This window comes from Pleuronectes platessa, chromosome 9 (genome assembly GCF_947347685.1).
Source record: "Pleuronectes platessa chromosome 9, fPlePla1.1, whole genome shotgun sequence".
Taxonomy (NCBI): Eukaryota; Metazoa; Chordata; class Actinopteri; order Pleuronectiformes; family Pleuronectidae; genus Pleuronectes; species Pleuronectes platessa.
In genome coordinates, this window is record NC_070634.1 from 12,983,776 (window position 1) to 13,007,600 (window position 23,825).

Genomic DNA, 23,825 nt, shown 5'->3' on the forward strand with positions numbered 1-23,825 from the left:
GTCAGTAACACTGCGTTCTGAAGATTACAGTCTAATTAACAGGGTTTCACAACCATGAAGGGATACGGTTCACTTTTATTTTGAAGGGAAACATGAGCTGGTAACTTCCCCACTGAGATTAAACCAATGTTTAAAATTCATCTGCCTGCTTTCCTGAGTCTGGCTGCTTCACACACATAGATTTGGAACTGTGGAAATATGAGTGTTCCAGAACATCCTCTAGGTGTCAATGCACAACAGTTGTGAAAATGGTCATTAGCTGCAGCCAGGACCAAGTGTTATTATAATAACTGTACACCACTGAAACAAAATGTTCGGGACAGTAACGGGATATTTTAAATCCACCACGTACAGTGGATATGAAAAGTCTACACACCCCTGTTAAATTTCAAGGTTTTTGTGATGTAAACAAATGAGACAAAGATAAATCCAGTCCAAACTTTTTCCACCTTTAATGTGACCTATAAGGTGAACAACTCAGTTGAAAAACAATCTGAAATCTTTTAGGAGGAAAAATAAAAAATATAAAACTTACCATAACGTGGTTGCATAAGTGTGCACACCCTTAACCTAATACTTTGTTGAGGCACCTTTTGATTTTATTACAACACTCAGTCTTTTGGGGTAGGAGTCTAATAGCATGGCACATCTTGACTTGGCAATATTTTCCCACTCTTCTTTGCAAAAGGGCTCCAAATCTGTCAAATAACGAGCACATCTCCTGTGCACAGCCCTCTTCAGATCACCCCACAGATGTTCAATTGGAATCAGGTCTGGGGTCTGGCTGGGTCATTCCAAACATGAATCTTCTTCTAGTGAAGCCATGCTTTTGTTGATTTGGATGTGTGCTTTTGGTCATTGTCATGCTGATAGGTGAAATTCCTCTTCATCCACAGCTTTCTAACTGAAGCCTGAAGGTTTTGTGCCAAAATTGACTGTTTTTTCTTAACTGTTCCTAATTCCCTCCACCTTGACTAAGGCCCCTGTTCCAGCTGAAGTAAAACAGCCCCAAAGCATGATGCTGCCACCACCATGCTTCACTGTGGGTAGGGTGTTCTTTGGGTGAATGTGCAGTGTTGTTTTTGCGCCAAACATACCTTTTGGAATTATGGCCGAAAAGTTCAACCTCGGTTTCATAACACATTTCCCCACATGCTTTTGGAGACTTCATGTATGTTTTTGCAAAATTTAGCCGGACTTGGATGTTTGTCTTGGTAAGAAAAGCTTCTGTCTTGCCACCCTGCCCCATAGCCCAAACATACGAAGGATACGGAAGATTGTTGTCACATGTACTACACAGCCAATCCTTGCCAGAAATTCCTGCAGCTCCTTTAATGTTGCTGTCGGCATCTTGGAAGCCTCCCTGACCGGTTTTCATCTTGTCTTTTCATCAATTTTGGAGGGATGTCCAGTTCTTGGTAATGTCAATGTTGTGCCATATTTTCTCCACTCGATGATGGCTGTCTTCACTGTGTTTCGTGTTATATCTAATACCTTGGAAATTATTTTGTACCCTTCTCCTGACCAATACCTTTCAATAATGAGATCCCTTTAATGCTTTGGAAGCTTTCTGCGAACCAAGGCTCTTGCTGTAAGTTGCAACTAAGAGAATGTCAGGAAAATCCTACTAAAACAGCTAAACTTTATTTAGGATTAATCAGAGTCACTGTAAATGATGGCAGGTGTGTACTGACTACTATTTAACATGAGTTTGAATGTGATTGGTTAACTTTGAATACAGCCACATCCCCAGTTATAAGAGGGTGTGCACAATTATGCAACCACATTATTTTAGTTTTTTATTTGTATTTTTCCCTCTAAAGGTTTCAGTTTGTTTTTCAATTGAATTGGTCACGTAAAAGGTCACATTAAAGGTGGAAAAAGTTCAGACAGGATTTATCTTTGTCTCATTTGTTTACATCACAAAATCTTGCATTTTAACAGGGGTGTGTAGACTTTTTATATCCACTGTATATGAAAATGTACATCCTAAATGGCAGCAGCAGTTCACCATATTAAGCTCTAAAGACATTTTAAATAAGTGGTGTGTATCTATTAAATACTAAGCTTATTTACTGGATTTACGGCAATATTTGTTAACTTTTTCACATAATTACATTTTTGTAAAACAATTATTAAAAACAATGTCATGCTAGTTTTACCTGTAGACACAACTGTAATATGAGGAGTTTGAATGTTATGGCTGAATCTAACTTATTCTTAGAGGAGCTCGTTCTCCGGTTGAGGAAGATGTAAGAGCTCAGATCAGATGACAGCTTTTTCAGAAAACTAAAGTTAGCTCTGTTAGCTCTGTTGCCTCCTGCAGGATGCTGATATACACTCCTGATCAAAATCTTAAGACCAGTTACAAAAATTTCATGAATTTGCATTTTGCACTGTTGAATCTTAGGAAGGTTCTAAGTAGAGTTTCAAAATGCAAAAAGAAGAAATGAGAACAAGAGCCCAAAAGTTGTGAGCAGGCAATTTATTGAAAACAACAATTTAACTGAAGTAGGCTGTTAGGGTTAGGGTTGATCAAAAGTTTAAGACCACAGCTAAAAAATAAAAAAAAAAACTCCTAAAACAGAAATTAAAGTGTCAAAAACTGACTCAGTAATGAGTAGCTCCACCATTATTGTTGATCACTTCAAAAATTCGTTTTGGCATGCTTGATGCAAGTGTTTCCAAAAGGCTAGTGCGAATGTTGCGCCTAGTGGTGAAGATGGCTTCACGAAGGGCATCCACTGTCTGGAACTGAAGTCCATTTTTGTAAACTTCCCTTGCCATCCATCCCCAAATGTTCTCAATTGGATTAAGATCAGGGGAACACGCAGGATGGTCCAAAAGAGTGATGTTATTCTCCTGGAAAAAAGTCTTGGTCAGACGGGCATTGTGAATTGGAGCGTTGTCCTGCTGAAAAACCCAGTCGTTATCACACAGACGAGGGCCCTCAGTCATGAGGGATGCCCGCTGCAACATCTCCACATAGCCAGCTGCTGTTTGACGCCCCTGCACAACCTGGAGCTCCATTGTTCCATTGAAGGAAAAAGCACCCCAGATCATGATGGCGCCCCCTCCACTGTGCCGCGTAGAAAACATCTCAGGTGGCATCTCCTTGTCATGCCAGTAACGTTGGAAGCCAGCAGGACCATCAAGGTTAAATTTATTCTCGTCAGAGAATAAAACTTTCTTCCACCTTTGAATGTCCCATGTTTGGTGCTCCCTTGCAAAGTCTAGACGGGCAATTTTGTGGCGTTGAAGGAGACGTGGCCTTCGAAGACGTTTCTTGTTTTTGAAGCCTTCCTTCGCAGATGCCGTCTGATGGTTATTGGGCTGCAGTCAGCACCAGTAATGGCCTTAATTTGGGACGAGGATCGTCCCGTGTCTTGACGGACAGCCATTCGGATCCTCCGGCTCAGCGCCGGTGAGATTTTTTTGGGTCTACCACTTGATTTTTTTGTTCCATAACCCTGAGGATCTTTTAAGAAATGCAAAATGACTGTCTTACTGCGTCCAACCTCAGCAGCGATGGCACGTTGTGAGAGGCCTTGTTTATGCAGTTCAACAATCCTACCACGTTCAAAGACGGTGAGCTTTTTTGCCTTTCCCATCAAGAGATCTTCACAGAGTGATTACTTGACAGGAAATGACATGGAATCGAAATTTTTGCACAGATTTTGGCTTTTAAAGGCTGTGGTCTTAAACTTTTGATCAGCTGATGAACAGCCTATTTGAGTTCAATTGTTGTTTTCAATAAATTGCCTGCTCACAACTTTTGGTCTCTTGTTCCCATTTCTTCTTTTTGCATTTTGAAGCTCTACTTAGAACCTTCCTAAGATCCAACAGTGCAAAATGCAAATTCATGCAATTTTTTAACTGGTCTTAAGATTTTGATCAGGAGTGTATAGCTGACATCTAAAAAGTAGAATCTTGTTTCAGGCCTCCAATATCACAGGATGAACTGCAGGCACTCACATCACAAAGAAGTCCAAAGAATGTTGGAATACGTTTAGGAATAACAGCAAGATAACTCCAAAAGTTAGTCACTAAACAAGAGTAAAGGCATTTGAAAGATGGTGATGTAATAAAAGAAATAAAGAAACAGACATTAATCAGATCAAATGACCATATCACCAAACCAGCTACACCGAGTGCTCGTAGTGATAATGTTCCGATTTATTCCACTGGATGTTAGAGCAAGTACAAAAATCTGTCACAGTGTGATAATGTAAACTTAACAGATTTCATATTGTTCATAACAAAGTATAAAGTAATTATCACAAATTGCAGCACTGCAGAGAAAATATGAGACTTTGCATAGAAATTGCACCGATTTACACTCATCAAAAGTATAAAAGAGATCCGACTGTGAGACAACAACAAGATCTCTGTAAATGCAGGATCGAGCGCTTCAATAAATGTTAGGCAGTGTCCAATAGTGATCAGGCTGATTCTTTTGAAATTGCTTCATGTTTGAAAAAAAATTAAACAATAAAATGGAGAAAAAATGTCAACGCATTTCATCACTGAGAGAGACAGGAAAAGCCAGAGGGACCGATTCCAGAGATTATAATGAAAACGATTCAACTGAAATATATGATGTTGTGCATGTTATATTGTGATTTAAATGACAGAAGGTTTCTACTGAGAAATCATGTTCTGTGAGGATAAAGAGTCAAATATGATACAAGAGAAAAACGAATTCCTGGTGATTAGAGTTAAAAGGCACTTTAAAAGTACAGTAGCTCATTGGTGAGTAAATATATTGAAATAGTGTCATCATAATGACACACAGTCAGTCTGTCCTCAGTAACCACAGGCACTCTACTTCACTAGGAGAGAGAGCTAGTGTTCAGGTCTCCTTAATATCTGTGAGAATTTCCTTCTCTCGCCTGGTCTTTGAGCTTTCCGAAAACATTAAATGAGGACATGCTATAAGGACAACGTTGTGTCCCCTCCTGAGAGTTGCACAAAGTGCATAATGCTTTGTTTTCAAGCAGAAACTTTGTTTTGTCCAGGCCAGTTATTGTCAGTCACTGCTTGTTTCCTTCCTTCACTGGCACACTTCTTCTTCTTCTTCTTCTTCTTCTTCTTCTTCTTCTTCTTCTTCTTCTTCTTCTTCTTCTTCTTCTTCTTCTTCTTCTTCTAATATTGTAAAAAACGTTTTACTTGTAAAACTGGCCATGATCATGAGAAATATTCGCTCCTGGGTCTTATACCAGATTTCACATTGTTTGTGTTACGTGCAGCGATCTGCCTTCCCTATTGTAACAGCATATTTGGGAAAAGAGAAGCCAAATCATTCTTAAGACAGAGGAACATAACAGAAAGATAAAAAACTAAAAATTACAGTTTCTCTAGATGAGAAACTTAATTTAAACTTGGCTGAACTTGATTTTTGTATATTACTTGGTGTACATAATAAAACTTGATGATAAAACTTGCATAGACACTTGTCTTTCTGTTTCTTCCTCTTGTTGTTGACTACACTTCACTTAACTTACAGTTAAAACACATCACACCTCAACACCTCACTACCACAGACTTAAATTAAACAGAAACATTGAAAGATGCTGACAATACTTGTGTAAAAGCAGGTTTTGGGTAAAAGTCAAATGAATGGCAACATTCATTGATCACCATCTCTGCACTGTCTCGATGCCACAGTGACATTGGAATGAGCGCTGTGGCAGCGTGCTTCATCCAGCATCAGGGAAAGTCGCTTCCGTCGTAGATTACCGGTTTCTCCATGGTCAGATGGTAAAATACTTTCTTGGAGATAAACCTGTAGGAAGAAAGGGTTCCTGATCAAAGTAGGGTATAGCGATCCCATTTACAAAGACACTGAGGGACAAAGATTTAATTGTGCATGCGTGCACCCAGGCAAACTTACACACATATAGACATATATGAGGATCAAGTTCAGAGTTGAATTATTTCAGGAGGAAATGCGCCAGACGTCAGGTGTTTCATACCGTGAGAAGGAGTTGTCAAAGATGAGTGAGTAGAGGCCGGGGTGTCGGACCTTCAGTTGACCCTGAATTGTCTCCTTATGAGAATTGCAGCGAGTCAGAGGAATCAGGACCTGAGAGCAGAACAGAGAAATGAGTCCGAAGTGAAAGTGAAACTCAGGGCCAGAAAAATTCTCCCTGAGGTTGTTCTGAAAAATCTATGACACGATCAATAAAACACTAATCTGCTTTTAACCTTTTTTTTATTAACTTACAAAACCGTTTATATTGGACAGTAAAAAATATAAAATGTTTTGTTTTCGTCTGCATTGGTTTGTCTGTTTGTTAGCAGGACTATGCAAAAACTACTAACCGAATCAGGGTCCGGATCCATTTTTTTTTGTGACTTTCTTTAACATTGAGAGATATACATTTCAAAGAATAATTCAGGGGTCTTGATGAAAAAATAAATCTGGCATGTTATACTTCAATGGCTTCCAGTGGTTCCTGGATCTTACTGCACATTGTTCTCAACACAGTGAGCTAATCTACCTTGGACTGTTCCACCTGCGTGTCAGCAGATTCCCGGTAAACCACACTGAAGGAGATGCTTTTGGGCTCCGAGGAGAACATCCAGCTGATGGTCGGTCCGCAGTCGTCTACAGGGACGGTTATCACACTGTAGCAGCTGGACTTGACGAAGAGTTCCCGAGAGCCCTCCCCAAACTGACAGATAGCGTCAATGCTGAGGGGAACGGCCATGCTGAAAGAACAACACATCAATGTTTAGATGCACTGAAGTGGCATTAATTCAACCAATATGAAATGACACATGTATGAAATGGAATATATCTGATCCTCAATTTACATCTGGCAATAAAATGCTTATTGTGTGATTAGACTGAGATCAGACTGAGCTCGACCATTTGACAGTGCAGGTGTACGCAGCACAGACGCATTGATTGTGGATTGTTATCCGATTAGCCAAACAACCTCTGAGGAGTAACCACATTGAACCCGATTGTAAATATATTTATGGTGCAGCTGTGGCTCAGGTGGTCCACTCACAGAGGGACGGTGGTTCGATACCTAGTATCTCCAGTCCACATGTACAGTAAAACACTCTACTTCAATAAAGTGTATTAACTATGATACAATAATAATAACTTTATTTGTATAGCACTTATCTAATACAACTATTCTACTACTACTATGATAATGTACCACATTATCAGAAGTGGCTCTTCCAAACCATCGAGGTAGCAGCTCGGCAGGTAGCAGCAATAAGCCAATAAAAACATAAAGCTGTCCTCTCCTTAGTCCTCAACTGTGAATGTTATTCAAACACCATAACAACGAGACGAAGTGAAGACAAGACCAATCAAAAAGCAAAGACACAAAAAAAGGCTTCATGGGTGGCTGCCACCTTCCATTATTCTTCCTCTATCTTTTTTATATTGTCTGTTGATTTTGTGGAGCTGCACAAATGAGAGGAAAATGTGACCCGAGCTAGAAAGAGAAATTAGATGTAAACTGGGTCTTTGCTTGGACACTTGAGGCACATGTTAATATCAGGGGTCAAAAGCATAACTAGATTCAATCTGGATCGGAGATGCATTCCAATGTCAGATGTTAATGGAGTCAAAATGAGGACTCACGTCACTTCTCCAGATCTGAGGAGGTTGATCTCTGAATCCTGAACCGTGGGGACCTGCTCTTCATGGTCCTCAGGCGTTAAGTCTCCTGTTCCTCTGTACAGTCCAAGACAATACACCACATGTTTTAATGAAACGGAACAAAAATAATTGTATTCTTCATTCAGAAATCACTGCAGGAAAGAGTGTTCTGGTTGAATGACACAGATACAGCACATCAGGGTTTTTTTCCCACACTCCAGGCATCGTGACAATGCATTTATATTGGTTAATTCAATTTAATCAACACATCCATAATTTAACACGCTCTACATTAGGCTTAACATACAGATGATTATTTTGATTCTCAGCACAAGCTCATTCAGTGTTACCTCGTCTTCATCACTGTTATCTCTTATTGAAAATTCAATATCTTTGCAATATATACTATGAAGCTGCTTTTAATAAATCAAGTACATGTGTACATAAACATACGAAATGAAACGAATAAATGGTTTCAAAGTTCTGGCAAAACAGTGTATTTTTAAATTAGTGAAGTCCTGGAAGGTGTCATATTCATCCCTCTGCTCTGCTCCCTACGTTCATGTTATACTCACATATCCACAGATTCCGGAGGCCGCCGGTCTTGTTCTCCATCCAGTGAGCCTGCTGTGGTCTGGGAGGTGGTGTCGCTGTCGTAGACGCCATTCACTTCCTCTTCGGTGATGATGTCGAAAACTCCATCGTCAGATTTGTTGCTGGGATCAGAAACTGGAAGGAATTAAACAAAATACATAACTGAAAATACGGTACTGGAAACCACCAACATCTTTTCTTATGTTACCTAATGCACATATGACATAGAAACAAATCTATTTTGAAATGATTTATTATTTAGAGGCACTAATAATTTAAATTTAACATTATGAACTATTATTTCCTTTACAATAAAAAAACGTAAAGAAAAGTATGATCAAAGTTTGTTTTCAGGAGGGAAAGGTCACCTTCTTCTCTTTTTTTCAACAAAACCAAATTCTTTAGCAAAACTTTCTCTTTGTTTCTGAGTATGAGGAAGTCAGATTTTCACTTCTGCTTTCCAGGTAACACAGTGTAAAAAAAAAAAGTGGAACCACAGTGATAAGCTTTTGAGCTAAGTGTGAAGTGTGAAGTAGTTGTGTGTTCCCAGTGTGCATCTCACCTGTAACCCTGGGGGTGGGTTTGTACGGAGCCGGTTCAGGAGACGGTTGGGGTCCAGCTCCAGGTGGAGGAGGCTGGATCTCTGAAGGACTCAGCTCTGCCTCAGTGAACCTCTCCACCACCGCACTGTGTTGGGTGTAGCACTCCCTGCAGCAGCGCTCCTTCTTCCCGCTGTGCTTGGTCGTTGCAAAGTTGTTACTGCAGTAGTAGCAGAAGATCCGACCACAGAGCCTAGGAAAAGTAATGTCCATAACAGAAATTTCATTTTTATGACTGAAAAAAGATTCTGTAGTCATGCATGTGCACAAGTGCTTCAGTGATGATGATCCCAAAAAAGGTAGCAACCGAAAGCCCACCTGCAGTGATGTCTGCGCAGCCACCAGGTGAACTGGCCCTTGCAGCCGAGGCAGTGAGTCGCCTCTTTATCCAACCACCAGCGCTCCTCTGCTCGCAGTTTCTGCTCAAACTCCAGAGCGTCCGACTTCTGCCACAGAGCATCTTTGTCCCTGAGGTATTGAATAGAAAAGTCAAAAGTGCAAGACAAACTTTTATCTTTTTTTTTCTCAAATTCCGTTGGATGATAAAACATTTCATGCTCATGTTGGCAGATGAAAGCTGTATTGTAAACAAACTGGTATTTGTGGTTTGTATTGTACATTTCCCACGTTAGGAACTAGCTTCATGACCTCAAATCAAACAACTGAGAAAAATAATGAAGGCACACATAATGCAACATTACAATAGACTGAAACGATGTGGGAACCCCCCCATGGGATTTGACTGACTCGATGTGCTTGTGTTTCATCCCAGACAGAGTATGGAAGCTTTGTTATCCACCGAGGAATCAGTGCTTGCTAAGTTCAGTGAAGTATAATGGATAAAAAGCCTGTTCTCTACACTGGTGTCTCTGTGCCTCGCATGTTGGAACTCCATCTTCCCGCTCTGTTCTCTGTGAAAGTCGTTCCGTCAGATCTGTTCTCCATGAACTATCTCAGCATTCGAAGAAGCCCTTTCCCCCACATCCTGTTCCTCAGACCTGATTTTCCCATTTTACCAAAGGTAAGTATAGCAACATCAGAGAACTGCTCTGAATGGAAGAACCAATCTGAAATAGAACCGCTACCCACCCCCCTGATGGGATTATCAAACAGCAGGCAGAGAAAATGAACTTTGAGCCCGGTCTTCATTAAGAATCTCTCCGCCTGTTGCGCCGACAGCCTCGACACGGCTGGTGGCAGTAATAGACACGGGTCATACCGGATAAGCTCGATGAGCCGCTCTTCAAGGTAAGCCTTGGTGCTGTTGAGGTCGTCAATCTCTGCAGTCATCTTCAGGTTTTGGTTTTGCTGGTCGGAGTGCGTTGCGTTGAGTTTTTCCTTCAGTTCCTCGCAGACCTTCTGGAGAGAAAAGTCTGAGTCTTCAGCTCTGAAGAGAGTAAAAAACAATTAGTCAGCATCTCTTGTTATTTTAAATTTTACGATGAAATTCCCGGGTATCGTCGGTCAGGAACACACTTGCTCACTGCCTCTGTCAGTCGCTGAATCTCGCTTTCACTCCGACGAATGGTTGCTTCCGTTGTTGTGATGTGAGCATCTTTCTCCCCAGTCAGCACCAGGTACTGCTCGTTCTCAGCCTTTATTCAAGGGTCAGAACAAAGATTTTTAACTCCACCAAGGTCGTTAAGATTTCACCCCTCTCCTGTGTAAGAAAGATAACAACAAAAAAGCCGAACAGACTTCCACAAATTGTGGTGGAAGGATACAGTATGGGTCAGAGACTTGAAAAGTACATCACAGGTTTTTTCCTGATCTCAGTTTATTTTTAAATCTCATATCTCATATTGTAAGGCAGCTACTCTCCAGAGATTAGAGAACAGGTTCTACCACCACCACATGTTTCCTCATTATGTAACCCCGAATGATGTGATGCTTGAAAGACTCTCACCTCTAATTCAGACACTTTGGCCCGCAGGCTGCACACGTTCTTCAGCTCGTCCTGCAGCTGAGTTTTCACCTTGTCCAGCTGTTCATTCATACTCTGAAGAGTCACAGAAACGTAAGAGAATGGAAACAAAGGAAACAATAGATGTTTGTACAATACTTAATGCCAAACCATTCAGTAGTTGTTCAGATATTTCATTCCTAGCCACGGTGCTAAGAATGTAAATGCCATTGACAGGTTCTGACTGACTCACCTTCATCTGGCTCTGATAATTCATGCTCTCTGAGCTCATCTGGAACTTTATAGCATCCGTCTCCTCTCTGCTGGAGTCCTTGACACTCTGCACTTGGTTCTTTGCCTTTTCCAGCTGCTCCTGGAGCTCAATGATTGTCGCTGGAAGCGTCTCCTTCTGCATCAGCTCCTCTCTTACTCTGTTATTCTCCAGTCGCAGTTCCGTCATGCACTCTTCTAGCAGCTCCACCTTTTTCTCCATCTCTGCAATCCTGGCAGCGTCACCTGTGCAATGCTCTCTGGCCTCTTCTTTCTCAGCACTCAGCTTGCAGATGGTCATCCCCAGCTCGGCCATCTCCGTGTTTGCCCTGTGCAGACCCTCACGCGTCTCGCTGTTCTCTACGGCCAGCTTCTCGTTTCTTGCCTTGAGGCCGGATAGTTCTTCTCGGACTGCAGCTGCAGAGATCGCCAATTCGGCGTTGGCAGCTACTTCTCTGTCTCGCTGTTCGATCAGCGTCTCTTCTTTCTTTTTGCACTCCATCAGCTCTGTTACATGCCTCTGGTTCAGTGCTTCTGTCTGAGCTTTAAGCTGCTCGGTCAGAGTCCTGAGTTCATCTCTTTGGGCTTCTGTCACCTCCAGCTGTGCTTGGGATTTAAGCTTTTCTTCCTCAGACCTCTGTACCTTCACCCTGAGGTCCAGGACCTCTGCCTGGAACCTGGAAACTTCTTTCAGGCTCAGCTCCAACTGGCCCTCAAACACAGTCAGCTTGCCTGTCACCTCTTGGTTCTCCTTCACTTGAACCGCACTCCTCTCCAGCTGAGATTTCTCCATCGTCTGCTTCTCAGACGTCACCTTCTCGATCACTTCAGTCTGTCTAGCACAGGTTGCTTCTGCGTCAGCTTTGGCCATCTCAAGCTCCTTCCCCCTGGCCTCCAGAGCCTTTAACCTGGACTGAAGCTCAACAAGGTTCCTCTCTTTGCTCACTAGCCGGTCCTCTTTGATTTGGAGTTCTTTTTGAAGACTGGCTTCATTCTTGCGTGAAGCTCCTAAATTCTTCTCCAACTCTCCGATCTGCCCGTGAACACTCTTCAGGTCTGCTTGCATGCGACCAAGAGCTGATTTCACAGTGTCCTGCTCTTCTCTCAGACTCTGGTTCTCCTGCTCAAGCTGCTTTGATGTGCTCTCTGAGAGCTTTGCGGCCATGGTGGCTCGCTGCAGACTCTCATCCAACTTGCGGTTCTCTTCACGCAACAGCTTCTCTTTTTCATCCACTGTCATCTTAGTATCGTCCATCTGTCCGCGAAGCTGTTTCTCAGAGGCCCTTAGAGCTGCTAACTCTGCTTCAAGCACTGCTCTGTTGTCTGCCATCTCCTTCTTCCACTCCTCATTTCTCTTCACCCTGGTCAGCAGCTTCTCATTCAGCTCCATTAAATTGGTACACTGTGTCTTGTAATCTTCTATCTTTGTGGTCTGTTCTTTGATGCTTCCCTCAAGCTCAGCAAGGCCACATGTCAGTTTCTCCCTTTCTGTGTTCAGCTTTTGGTTCTTGGCTTCAAGCTGTTGCAGGGTCTCACAGGTTGAGGTCAGCTCTGCTTCTTTCTTTTCAACCTGCCCCTTAAGAGCGGTGACTTCTGTTTCTAGCCTTTTTTTTAAGCCACCGACATTCTTGTGCATTTCATCGTTATCTTCTTGTGCCATCCTCTTCACAACCTCCACCTCTTTCTCTCTCTCCTCTAGAGATCTTTGCAGATCTTGCAGCTGTCTCTGTAGGTTGCTTGCCTCCTTCTCTCTTAATGTCAATGCCCCCTGTAGCTTGTCATGTGCACTACACTGTTGTTCCACTTTCGCCATCAATGTGGCCTTCTCCTCAGACGCAGATGCAACTAATGCTCCAAATTTGATCTCACCATCCTTTGCAGCTGCCTCCTTTAATCTCAGCTCGTCCTCCAGTCTTTCTGCCAGCCTCTTCTTCTCCTCTGCCTCTGCAGTAGCTTCCATTTTCCCTTTCTCTGCATCTTTCAATCTGTCCAGCAACTCATGTATCTTTTGTGCAGAGTCAAAGTAGCTGGTTGCTTGCTGGCCCTTCTCATTCAGAACCCCGTCTAACTTGGCCATTAGCTCTATGTTCTTCCCTTCAGCAGTTGCCAACTTTTCATGAAGCAGGCGTTGTTCAGCCGCTGTGGTTTTGTCCCTAGTCCTAAGTGTTTCCACCTCTCTGGACAGGGCCTCCTCTCTCCCTTGCAGAGCCATGAGTTCTCCCTGCAAGCCCCGTTGCTCCTCTTGGGCAGAAAGCGACACATCCAGCTGCCTCTGGAGCTCCACGACTACAACCCTGAGCTCAGCTGCCTCCTCGCCCAGCAGCTGCACCTTATCGAAGAGATCTCGCTGCTTCAGCTCGGACTGGTCCAGTTCTAGACGAAGGTCTTCAACTGTGCCGACATCTTCGGAGCACGTAGGAAGGGAATCATTAAGGTCATTTAGCAGACTCTGACCATAGTCGGGGCTGGAGGGGAACTCAGGTGCTTGCTGGATGGTTGTAAGAGAAATGGGAAGAGAAGAGAAGAAGTGATTAAGGTCCCGTAGTAATTTAAAAATGTTAACAAAATGACCGGATGTGTTTGGAGACATGGATCAATTACCTGGGAGTAGGTGCTGGCCAGACTGTTAATACTGGAACTGCGACTGGGTGGTTTCCACATGTGGCCAGGTGAGTTTCCACTTCCCAGTGTCCTCCTGATCATCAGAAAAGAAACTGTAATTATACTGTTTACTGTTAACACTGGAAAACAGCATCCTACCTTTGGTAATGCTTATTCAGTTATCTGATGGATCTTTTTCATGTTTTGTATTTGCTCTTAATATTGTTTTATTATTTTTTGTGTTCCTACCTTGCAAAAGTGGGCCAGGAGGCATCAAGATCATGTCCTCTGGAGGCCACGTCAAACTGGACCTCATTGAGTTCATACAGGTGATTGATGATGTCAACACTAAGATGGGGCTTCAGGAAGGGGCTTCTTGCGTAGAACCAGTCACTACACAAGGAGAGAAGAGGGAGAGGTTAAATCAATATATAGTGCAATGACTGTAACCAGTTTTAGTGGCTGAATAAGACAATTTGTCTCTAATATTTAGCCTTATCACTAATAGAGGAAACTGAAACCTCAACCAGGAAATTAAGTAATTCTTCAAAAACTCCAAACAGTGCTATTCTTCCTCCTCTTCCATTTGGTACCATTGATATCTACAGCACTAAACATACACATCATTGATCGGAAAAAAATTACGCTTAATGTGTCTTAATAACTATACTACTCTTTATTTTCTGCTATCATTGACCACAGTGGTGGACTGCACATCGGGAGCATCGGGACATTTCCCGCTGGCCTGATTGTCCTTTTGGCCTTGAATTGATAACTCGATCAGCAATAATATAGAAAGCAGGAATAAGTGGATGGACCTTTCAAATCCACTTATCTGGCAACCGACTTAATCACGTCGGACTTGTTGTCTCTCGGCAAAGCACGTAGCAGCCAAATGATATTACAGCTCCGCTATCTTAAATCATTGTATCAGCCGTGCACCCGATTCTGATTTTTGGTTTTATAACATGTCGCCGGCGAAATGCCAGGTTGTGGTCAGAGGAAAAGGAAAGGTGCATCAGAGAGGCAGAGAAAATAAGAGATAAGCTCTTGCCTCAGATGCAGTACAGGACTGTGGTCAAGCCACTCTACTCTGATACCCACGGTCAAACTACACCCCACTCATTTCACAGTGGGCATTGTTTCTAAAAGCTAAGTTACCAGCGTGTTAGAGTGATTTAAAATTAAAAGCATTCTTCCTCCAAATGGGCTGCACATTTTTTCAGTCAGCGAATCCATGAATGAATTATTGAGGTGACAAATTCATTAATTTAACAAAATCGATTGAACTGAATTAAGTAACAATAAATAATGAATGCACTAATTGATAAAAAATTACGACTGAAATCTGAAACTACTTTTCTAAAAATGTAATTGAGATAACATTGATTTCTCATTAGCACTGTGCGAAGAATTAATCAAACTTTAAAATGAAGAAAAACTTGAATTCAAGCAACTAAATAAGGTTTCCACAAACTAAATTTCACTTCACAATGACAGTTCACCAGCTCAGATTGACACCCAGACAATATCAGGACCATCTGATGAAGAATTTCAAAGTAAAAGCCATGGAAATACCATATATACTCTGTTTTGGTTATGGCAACAGAGAAGGAGATTCTTATGGCACTTGACAAAGATGAAGTCATTGAAAAGAAGGCAGAGGGTGGTGAATTGTTTACTAGTGTGTTAACTATTTATCAACAAATGGCGTTCGCCTACAAAAAAAAAGAGGTCTGGTGCTTTGTGTTAAAGGGTGGCCTAGAAAGGAGTCAATTCCCCTCGCAAATTACTGTCCCAGTTCGCCCCTGCCTAACGACTACATCCTCTAAAGCAGCAGGCCCATGTCCCAGAGAGGGGAAATTAAATGTTTCATAGCCTCTATCCAATTTTTTTACAAACCTTGTAATTCATAAAGCAATTGAAAATTGATATGTATTTTAACTAAATGATATGTATCTTAATTAAAAATCATATAGACAGGGGACTTAATTAATGTCATTGATTAACTGTCGGTTTTACCTGGTGACTCGCTGGTTCATCAGGCACTGCTGCAGCGTGTCAGCCAGTCGCTGATGTACGAGCGAGTAGCGAATAAATGCTCGCCCCTTCCCCAGAGATGTCTTCAGCTGTCGAAGCAGAAAAGATATTTATTTTACACAGTGATTTTGACAGTGTTTACCTTATACTAAAACTTGAGGAATCTTTCACTCTTCAAAATCTACTTGGTTTTCAACATTTAGTTTTTTTAAATTATTTACTGCTCAAAAGTGTTATCTCAACTACAATGTAACTGTTTATAAAGTGATGATACACACATTCAACTGAAGCCCATTCTAATACAAACTTGTAAAATGGAAGAATGAAAACAATTACAGCACACTGCTTTTATATCACAATTACAAGGAGGCAACACATCAGTGCCAAGATTTAAATTGTTTTCTTGAATGTATTTTGGCTCTAAAATATTGAACTGAACTGTAGGCAGCAATATTATTAAATGAGAGTATTTTTGTGTATTTTGTGTTGTGTCAATAATAAGAAATGAGACAGAAAACACATTTTGTTATTTCAAAGAAAATAGATTTCAGAATTACTTTCTAATTTTGAGGGTTAATCTGATGAAATAATGAAAAGTTTATAATCAGTGCAATATTAGTGATGATGCCATGAAAAACAACAACTAAAATGTTCATACTTCAGTGGTGGATCTGACAAAGCGGATCCCATCATTGGCCCCTTTGATCTTTGCCAGACAGTCGCTGAAATAGTCCCAATAGTCCTTCTTTGTACCAAGAAATGTGCTCTTCTCCTTCTGGTCAAACTGAAAAGAACATACAGGTAAAATAAATTGTTATGTGGATTATCTTTTCCCAGGTATGTTTTATTTTCCATGAAAGAAAATGTGAAGATAAAGAATCACATTCTCCAAACAACTATTCATTTTGAAACTGATCATCTGAATTGTTAACTCAATAAAGCATCTTGCATTTACAGTATGTCAAAAATACAGATAATAAACTCATCATGTGAGTTTCTGTGTTTTGTAAGCATGTATGTGTTTTATATGTCTAACTAGTGGTATCTTATTTGAAATTTAAAAACCTTATCTTCACAGTGACTAATTGGGATTCATACCTGTAGCAGGTACTCCAGCTTATAAGAGAATTTGTGCAGGTTGGTACTGTCATCTGTGATTGGCTCCCCACTTTCCCTGTACTCCTTTGCAAGCTCTGCAACAGCATCTGAAATTCACAAACACACATACATATTCAAGGATTAATAAATGTTTCTCAAATAAAGTAAATAAAACATTCACTCGGTTATTGTCTTCTAGACAAATAAATAAAACATATATATCAGGCACAGAATGAGCGGGAAGGAGAACAGGAAAGATTATATTTCTTTAAAATTTCTTCCAGCAAAATAACTGAGAGTAAGATTGTAAAAAACTGTTTAACTCTATTTTATTGGTGGATTTCCAGCTACAGCACTCCAGCCCCTCCTGGCGTCTAACTCTTCAACACTTAAATAAAATATTTCCAGTACCACCGTTATCAAGAGTATATTAAAAACTTGCCTCGTATCCATCGTATAAAATGGAAGGACACCCGTGATGGGTGCACCCTTCGCACGCACTCTCTCTCCTGCTGCATGCTGACAAAGGCTTCCACCACACCCTTACTACACAAACATGTGGTCAGATGTATGTTTTCCAAAATAATCTTGTGACCAGCAGAGGTAATGTAGTTCCAGGCATAAAAAAAAAACTTAGACTTGACACCGAGACTGAGGTCATGACATAGCAGCAAACCTCTCTCTATCTTCTCTCTTCTTTTCAGTCACATCGTGTCAGCCAGCGACTGCCGGCTGCTGCTGCCAATCTATTCACACACACACACACACAGACAGGCATACCCACATAATGCTGGCCTACCGTGCAGATCTCTGATAATCCTCTGGAGTTGGCTCTCCCCAGCAGTAGCCCCTGTGGCCATGGCCACGCTGATTTCTCCCTGGCAACCAGGGGTCACAAGGTCACATCCAGTCTGCTGAATCAGAGAATCAGAATCAGTCAGACGGAACAAAAGACGGGCATGAATAGTCCAGGCATGAGCAAACTTTTACGTACAATTCTGGATTAATCTGAGTTTTCCTTCAGCACTTTGTCCAGTTCAGAAGAAAAGTCTAATGGTCTGTCCCATATGCAATTTGATCTTTATAATCTATAAATTGAATAATGTTACTCAATATAAAAATACTACTGCAAATTCTGATCTTGTGACTAACAACTACTTTTCAACTGCAATCTTTTATTCCCATCTGTAAATCACTGTATATTTGTTTTTTTAATAGTCAATGACTGTTCTGATGAGTATTGAGCCACAGGTTGAGACACTTTGATCAACGTAGGAGCAACAACAAAAAAGTAAAACGTTCTGCTTCTTGAACCTTGGATCGGGAAAAGTCAAACATCCTGCTTCTTGAACTTTGTGTTGGGATGATGCACCTGATTGATTCATAAAGTTTGCAGGTTGGTAAACGCATAAGTAAGTAATAAAGTACAAATCATCTAATGAGAGCAAACATCCACAGTGTACTGGAGGATATTACAATTTAATGATTCCCTGGTAAGTTAGCAGGGCCAAGGAGGATCCCATTTCGATACAATATATCTTCTGTAAGTACAAGTTTTTGCAAACACGAGCTGAAAAAAACAATACTGAGACGCAGCGATCATCCTAAAACACAGCAACATATGTAGATCAGTGGCAAAAATGAACTCAGGAAAATAAAAAAGCACATGTTAACAGAAAAAAAAACAGTTTTGTGAAAAATGTTAAACATACAATGGGAGGATAAAGATTCTAAGTGTAAAGCGGGTCATCCACTAGCCACAAGGTCGGTGGTTCGATCCTCAGCTCAGTGTGACTTATAGAGGAAAGCTCAGGCACATTTAAGGGGCTGACATGTACACATGTGTTGTGTGCGTATCAGATTTAAAGAGGCTCTGGTCAAAGTAGGTTTTCAGAGAGTTGAGAGAGATGCTGCTTTAACCACAATGATACAAAACCACAAATTATAGCTGCGATGAAGCTGAATCCACATCTCAGAGCCAACTGAACAACACAGAGGAGAAGCTTATATCAGACATCACTGAGCGTGTGCAGCTGTCATTGTTTCCCCCTTCCACCTCCTGTTGTCCGGAAGTAAACAGAGCATTTGATTTCAATAGAGGGCATTTAAATGTAACTTTATTGAAGCTGCTAGACTGTGACAATGGAACAGCTGCGTCTGACACTTTTATACACACAAGTTAACAACGTAGTTCAACTTGATTTATTGAATTGCCTGACGTTACATTAGTTAAGCTTACGGCTAAATAACTGGTTTACTGTGACTTGTGAAAACAACAATAACAGTTTTATAACGTTGACTCGCGGCTCCTCCAGGGCTTATATCACTTTTAATACAAACATGAACACTGAACAGAGAACCTACCTGTTAGTTTGATCCTTTACAGACGGCCTTCGTGTATTTTGAGTTGTCTCTGTAATGTTCAGCATGCCACAGATTCCTTGGCAGACATTTTGAGAACAACCGTGACGCTAGCGGCTGGCGTTAGCTTAGCTTTATGTCATATGTGCCTGAGCCTCGGGTGAAGACAAAGAAAAGAAAAATAATAATAACTTTACTTTACTTGATGTGACCACAAACACCCAAGTCGTTCTTGCGAGTAAACAAACTTGCTTCGAGTTTGATGATTGAAAAGTGTGTTGTCCAATGACAGAGTGACGAATCGTCCTCGAGCCAATGGCTTTGAGGCAGGTGGGCGGGACCATAAAGCGGGATAGTGTGGTTGCAGGAGCAGAGTAAACAGAGGTGTCATGTGACCAATGACAGCTCTTAGTACGTGACCCACTTTACTTCTTTGTTTTAGTGACAGCTGATCACTGTCGTTTCCTGGGGACTGTATGTTTCTCCCTGTTGAGATTATAACAGCAGCCACATAGAGAGTCAGCACTGGCCTGTAAAGCCTCTGGGTTAAATAGTGAGACACACATAATGTCCGCCATGAGCAGGACAGATGTTGTATGTGTCTGTTGATCTTACTTTGTCAAGTCTGAGAAAAAACCTCAAATATATACTCTTTAAAAAGCCAGTATAATAAACTAGGGCACCTGCTGTGTCACATACATGTATTAACCAGGAAGAGAGGGTCTGGTGAGAGGCTGATCATTTGGTTGCGTGCGTGTGGGCGCGTGCGTGTGCTTGCGTATTTGTTTCTCGTGCGTACCTGAACCATTTGAAAGTGGAAAACTAAAGTTGCAGAAGTACCTCAAGTCTCATTTCTCTATTTCTAAAGTCTTATATGTGTCGGTTTATCCAAAATAGAAAAAATAAAAAAACACACATATACAGTAATTCTTCTAGAGCCTGACTGATTTCACATAATTCACATCATATTCATAACATACTTATGTGTATTCTCAGCAGGAGCCATACTGATTATTAGGGGCTTGTGCAGAAACTGATATTAAGTAGTAAAAATATTCATATACTACCAATACTGAAAAATAACACAATACAACCAAATACATAGATCTTGAATTAAGAAGATACATATTTTTTTTCATAAACTGTAAGCATAAATTCAAATGTATTCTTCATTGTTTCTTTTGTAAAATAAAAGTTGGCTAGTCATATTTGTGCTGATCAACAAACAATGTTGAACAATTGAACAACCAATATACTGGTCAGGCTCTAATTCTATAATTAACCTCTAGATGCATCTAGCCATGCTCATCCTGAGTTTATTGAAAATAAAGTCTATACAGTAGCTGACATTGTTTAGTCAAGGTAAGCTGATACTGCATTTTATGTAGTTTATATCTCAACATGGACAGTGTTTGTTGAAAGGTATGTTGCTGTTATCTTTGGTGTCCCAATACGGATGGACCCTATGTGCCTGATACTTGGTCTCCCAGAGGGTAGGATCACTGACAGTAAACACAGGAGACTTTTTAATATACTGTCTTTTGCTGCTAGAAAGAATATTCTACTCTTTCGGAATAAGAATGTTGTTCCAACAAAAAAGTCATGGCACAACATTGTGATGGACTGCATTCCCAGTGAATACATCACATGCATGCTTCATTCAAAAATAGATTCCTTCTATAAGGTCTGGGACCCTTATTTGCAGCATATTGGGCCCACACTGTCATCTTCCTTGCTTCGTGGATTTCCCAGATCAGCCTAGCCTGTCTCTGTGACTTTGTCTTGAGTGGTTATGTGCACCTTGTGGCCTTGCTATGTTTGTATGCTCTGTATTGCCTTGTCTTGATGTGGGGGGGGGGGGGGGGGGGGGGGGGGCGGGTTGGGAAATGTGCCCAGGTTGGGAAATGTGCCCAATGTCATTTATTTTTATTTTCTTAATTATTTTCTATCCACTGTACCCACATACCCACATTTGTTTTTTTCCTTTTGTGTCGTGTCTGAGCAGTTCTGTATGTTTTGTGTTATGAGAAAATGTAAATAAAAAATATTATTAAAAAAAAAAAAGAAAAAAAGAAAGGTATGTTGCTTTTCATTTATTTTTAGTGCTGTGGGCATCACAAACAAAATTATGTCTCCAATACAAAGGGGTATTGGCAGCAGAACTCCCTCAAAGGGGATCTCAAAAAAATATATGAAAAGATCTATGTGTATCAAACAGGGTTTAAATATTGAGGTTTTGTGGACAATGATGTCTCTGAAAGATGTAAGAAATCGAGTAACTGATCCTTGAGTTACTGTTATTCCAAAGATTAGAATGAGGCCCAAGGTATTTTGAAATGTTGGGTATGTCCTTGAAAATCTTAATGTAGTCTGAATAAAGTGAAATCTTGTGAAATTTTAAATCTTGCCGGACCCTCTCAGGATCTTACCTCGGGATTGATTCTAGTATCTTTTCCTTTTTGGTTTGTTGATGAAAGAAATAGAACAATACCTCAGCTGAGCTGCTGAGAGTAAAACCAATCTGGTTAACAGACCAGAATTGGGAACTGAAAATATCCGTTGTAAAAAGACTATTATAGCTGCAGCTTTTTAAGTTCTCTTTCTAATAGAGAGAACACATCCCTTCCAACAACATTATAGTCCCATCAAAAAGGAGGTAGGTCATTTATTTGCTTTACAACATATCAGAAGTGCATCCTCCCTAAGTATCGACTCCGTCACTTGTTTGCTGCAAAACTGAATTTAATACTGTGTCAATCAAGATGACGCCTTTAATGCTATATTTCTTTTTGTATGTTTCAGTTGACCAGTAATGAACAAGCCCTTCAATAAGAGCCAATATGACTATGGCTATGACTATGACAGTGACGTTCTCTGTGAAAAGGATGATGTGGTCGCATTTGGATCCTACGTCGTCCCTGTTTTCCTGTCTGTGGTGATCACACTGAGCCTCATAGGAAACATTCTTGTCCTTGTGATCCTGGCTCTGTACGAGAACCTCAAGTCCCTCACCAACATCTTCATCCTCAACCTGGCCATCTCTGACCTCATCTTCACCACCGGCCTCCCCTTCTGGGCCATCTACCACATCTGGGGGTGGATATTTTCAAACATTCTCTGCAAAATCGTGACTTTTGTCTTCTTCATTGGGTTCTACAGCAGCATCCTCTTCCTGACCATCATGACCATCTACAGGTACCTGGCGGTGGTCCACCCTCTCTCTGACCTGAGGATCCAAAAACTCACGACTGGTATTTTCCTGTCCCTCCTAATGTGGATGATTAGTATTGGAGCAGCCATACCCTCGCTGCTCTACAGCTCTGTCATCTCGATCCCCCACAAGGATAAACATTCCCGGGGCTGTGAATACGAATCCACCCTGTGGAAAAGCATCGCTGTCTCCCAGCAGAATATTTTCTTCTTGGTTGCTTTTGTGGTGATTGGTTTCTGCTATATCCGGATACTCGGAAAAATCTCACAAACGAGATCCCACACAAAGAACCGAGCAGTGAAGCTGGTCCTCTGCATCGTGGCGGTATTCTTCATCGGCTGGGTGCCGTACAACCTGGTGATATTTCTGAGGACTCTGGATGACAACTTGGTCCCACCGTTTGACGACTGTGAATTCAGCATCCAGCTCGATTATGCGTTCCATGTGTGTCGGCTCATTGCTTTCTCCCACTGCTGCCTCAACCCTGTCTTTTATGTGTTTGTTGGTGTGAAGTTCAGGAGCCATCTGAAGTCAATGCTGCAGCAAATTTTCAGTCGGAAAAGTGCAGTCGAGGAGCCACAGGTCAGAATGCAAAACCTCATCTCACACGGATCACTGTACTAGTTACTGACCAAGCATCATGTTTTGTAGCGCTCCTTCAGATTTTTTTTTTGAGCTTTAAAAAGTGAGCATTTTGGCAAATCTACTTATTTGTTGCTGTTTGTAAAAAGCTGTAAGCAAAATCAAAATCTGACTTTCATTGTTTATTAATAAATGTGTGTATCAGTGTTAAACATTTGTCTTAACATATTGTTTGTATGGGATTCAACTTTAATACGTTTTGCCACGGGATAATACAAATATCATTCAGAGTGGAAGTGAAACAACTGTAGCAAATATCCTCACAGTGCAAATACTTCTTTATTAGAATTATAGGTTTTCATCTATTGTTTACTTTTGGGGCAAATTTCATATAATGTGTCTTTTTATAGCTAAATCTTGTTTTTGGATTTCATATATTGTGATTATGAAAGTGCTTTATTAAACACCCCTGTTGTGATACAAATATGCTGGTTTGTTAAAGTCTATCTATTTAATCCTCTTGTTTCTGTTTATTCATACATAGATTTGTGTAATCTGCCTGCAGATTCTTTTGAGCAGTCGTTAACCTGAAATTCCACAAAAATTTGCAGGGGCACGAACAGACTTTCTTCTGAATTCTTCTTTGCATGCAGTGCTGGGTGTGCCACTCGACTGTCAATCAATCAATCAATCAATCAATCAAATTGTATTTGTATAGCCCATATTCACAAATCACAATTTGTCTCATCGGGCTTTAACTAGGTGTGACATTCTCTGCCCTTAACCCTCAACAAGAGTAAGGAAAAAGAACATAGAAACCTCAGAGAGAGACACATGTGAGGGATCCCTCTCCCAGGACGGACAGAAGTGCAATAGATGTCAAGTGTAAAGGAGAAAATCCTCAAGATAAGGGTATTAGCAGCATTGATTAGAATAAAC

At 41.0% G+C, this 23,825-nt stretch overlaps 2 protein-coding genes across 3 annotated transcripts; one reads left to right on the top strand and one right to left on the bottom strand.

Annotated features, from left to right (window-relative positions):
* Positions 1-5,064: 5,064 nt before the first annotated feature.
* On the bottom strand, positions 5,065-19,372 carry fyco1a (FYVE and coiled-coil domain autophagy adaptor 1a). 2 transcript variants are annotated; one of them, XM_053431331.1, is made up of 18 exons: positions 19,097-19,372; positions 17,532-17,643; positions 16,733-16,839; positions 16,293-16,418; positions 15,617-15,723; positions 13,844-13,987; positions 13,595-13,688; positions 10,977-13,481; positions 10,727-10,819; positions 10,297-10,415; positions 10,040-10,207; positions 9,139-9,288; positions 8,784-9,013; positions 8,203-8,356; positions 7,610-7,702; positions 6,504-6,714; positions 5,976-6,085; positions 5,065-5,785 (listed from the first exon to the last, which is right to left on the bottom strand). In XM_053431331.1, the coding sequence occupies exons 2-18, from the start codon at positions 17,590-17,592 to the stop codon at positions 5,710-5,712; spliced, it is 4,548 nt and encodes a 1,515-aa protein (XP_053287306.1). In that variant the 5' UTR covers positions 17,593-17,643; positions 19,097-19,372; the 3' UTR covers positions 5,065-5,709. The 2 variants fall into 2 exon arrangements, with proteins under 2 accessions (XP_053287306.1, XP_053287307.1); XM_053431332.1 differs by having other exon boundaries at positions 17,532-17,646.
* Positions 19,373-21,602: 2,230 nt separating this feature from the next.
* On the top strand, positions 21,603-23,370 carry xcr1a.1 (chemokine (C motif) receptor 1a, duplicate 1). Its single transcript, XM_053431350.1, has 2 exons — positions 21,603-21,749; positions 21,896-23,370. The coding sequence occupies exon 2, from the start codon at positions 21,906-21,908 to the stop codon at positions 22,926-22,928; it is 1,023 nt and encodes a 340-aa protein (XP_053287325.1). The 5' UTR covers positions 21,603-21,749; positions 21,896-21,905; the 3' UTR covers positions 22,929-23,370.
* The last annotated feature ends 455 nt before the right edge of the window (positions 23,371-23,825 follow it).

What these genes read in the sequence shown, in the direction of transcription:
- fyco1a (XM_053431331.1), bottom strand. Translation starts at nt 17,592, where the DNA reads ATGGCCACAGGGGCTACTGCTGGGGAGAGCCAACTCCAGAGGATTATC. An exon ending in AGCTGGAGTACCTGCTACAG is followed by an intron (nt 16,419 to 16,732) that starts GTATGAATCCCA and finishes TGTTCTTTTCAG; the next exon opens with TTTGACCAGAAGGAGAAGAG. An exon ending in CGGCTCATCGAGCTTATCCG is followed by an intron (nt 9,289 to 10,039) that starts GTATGACCCGTG and finishes TCAATACCTCAG; the next exon opens with GGACAAAGATGCTCTGTGGC.
- xcr1a.1 (XM_053431350.1), top strand. Translation starts at nt 21,906, where the DNA reads ATGAACAAGCCCTTCAATAAGAGCCAATATGACTATGGCTATGACTAT.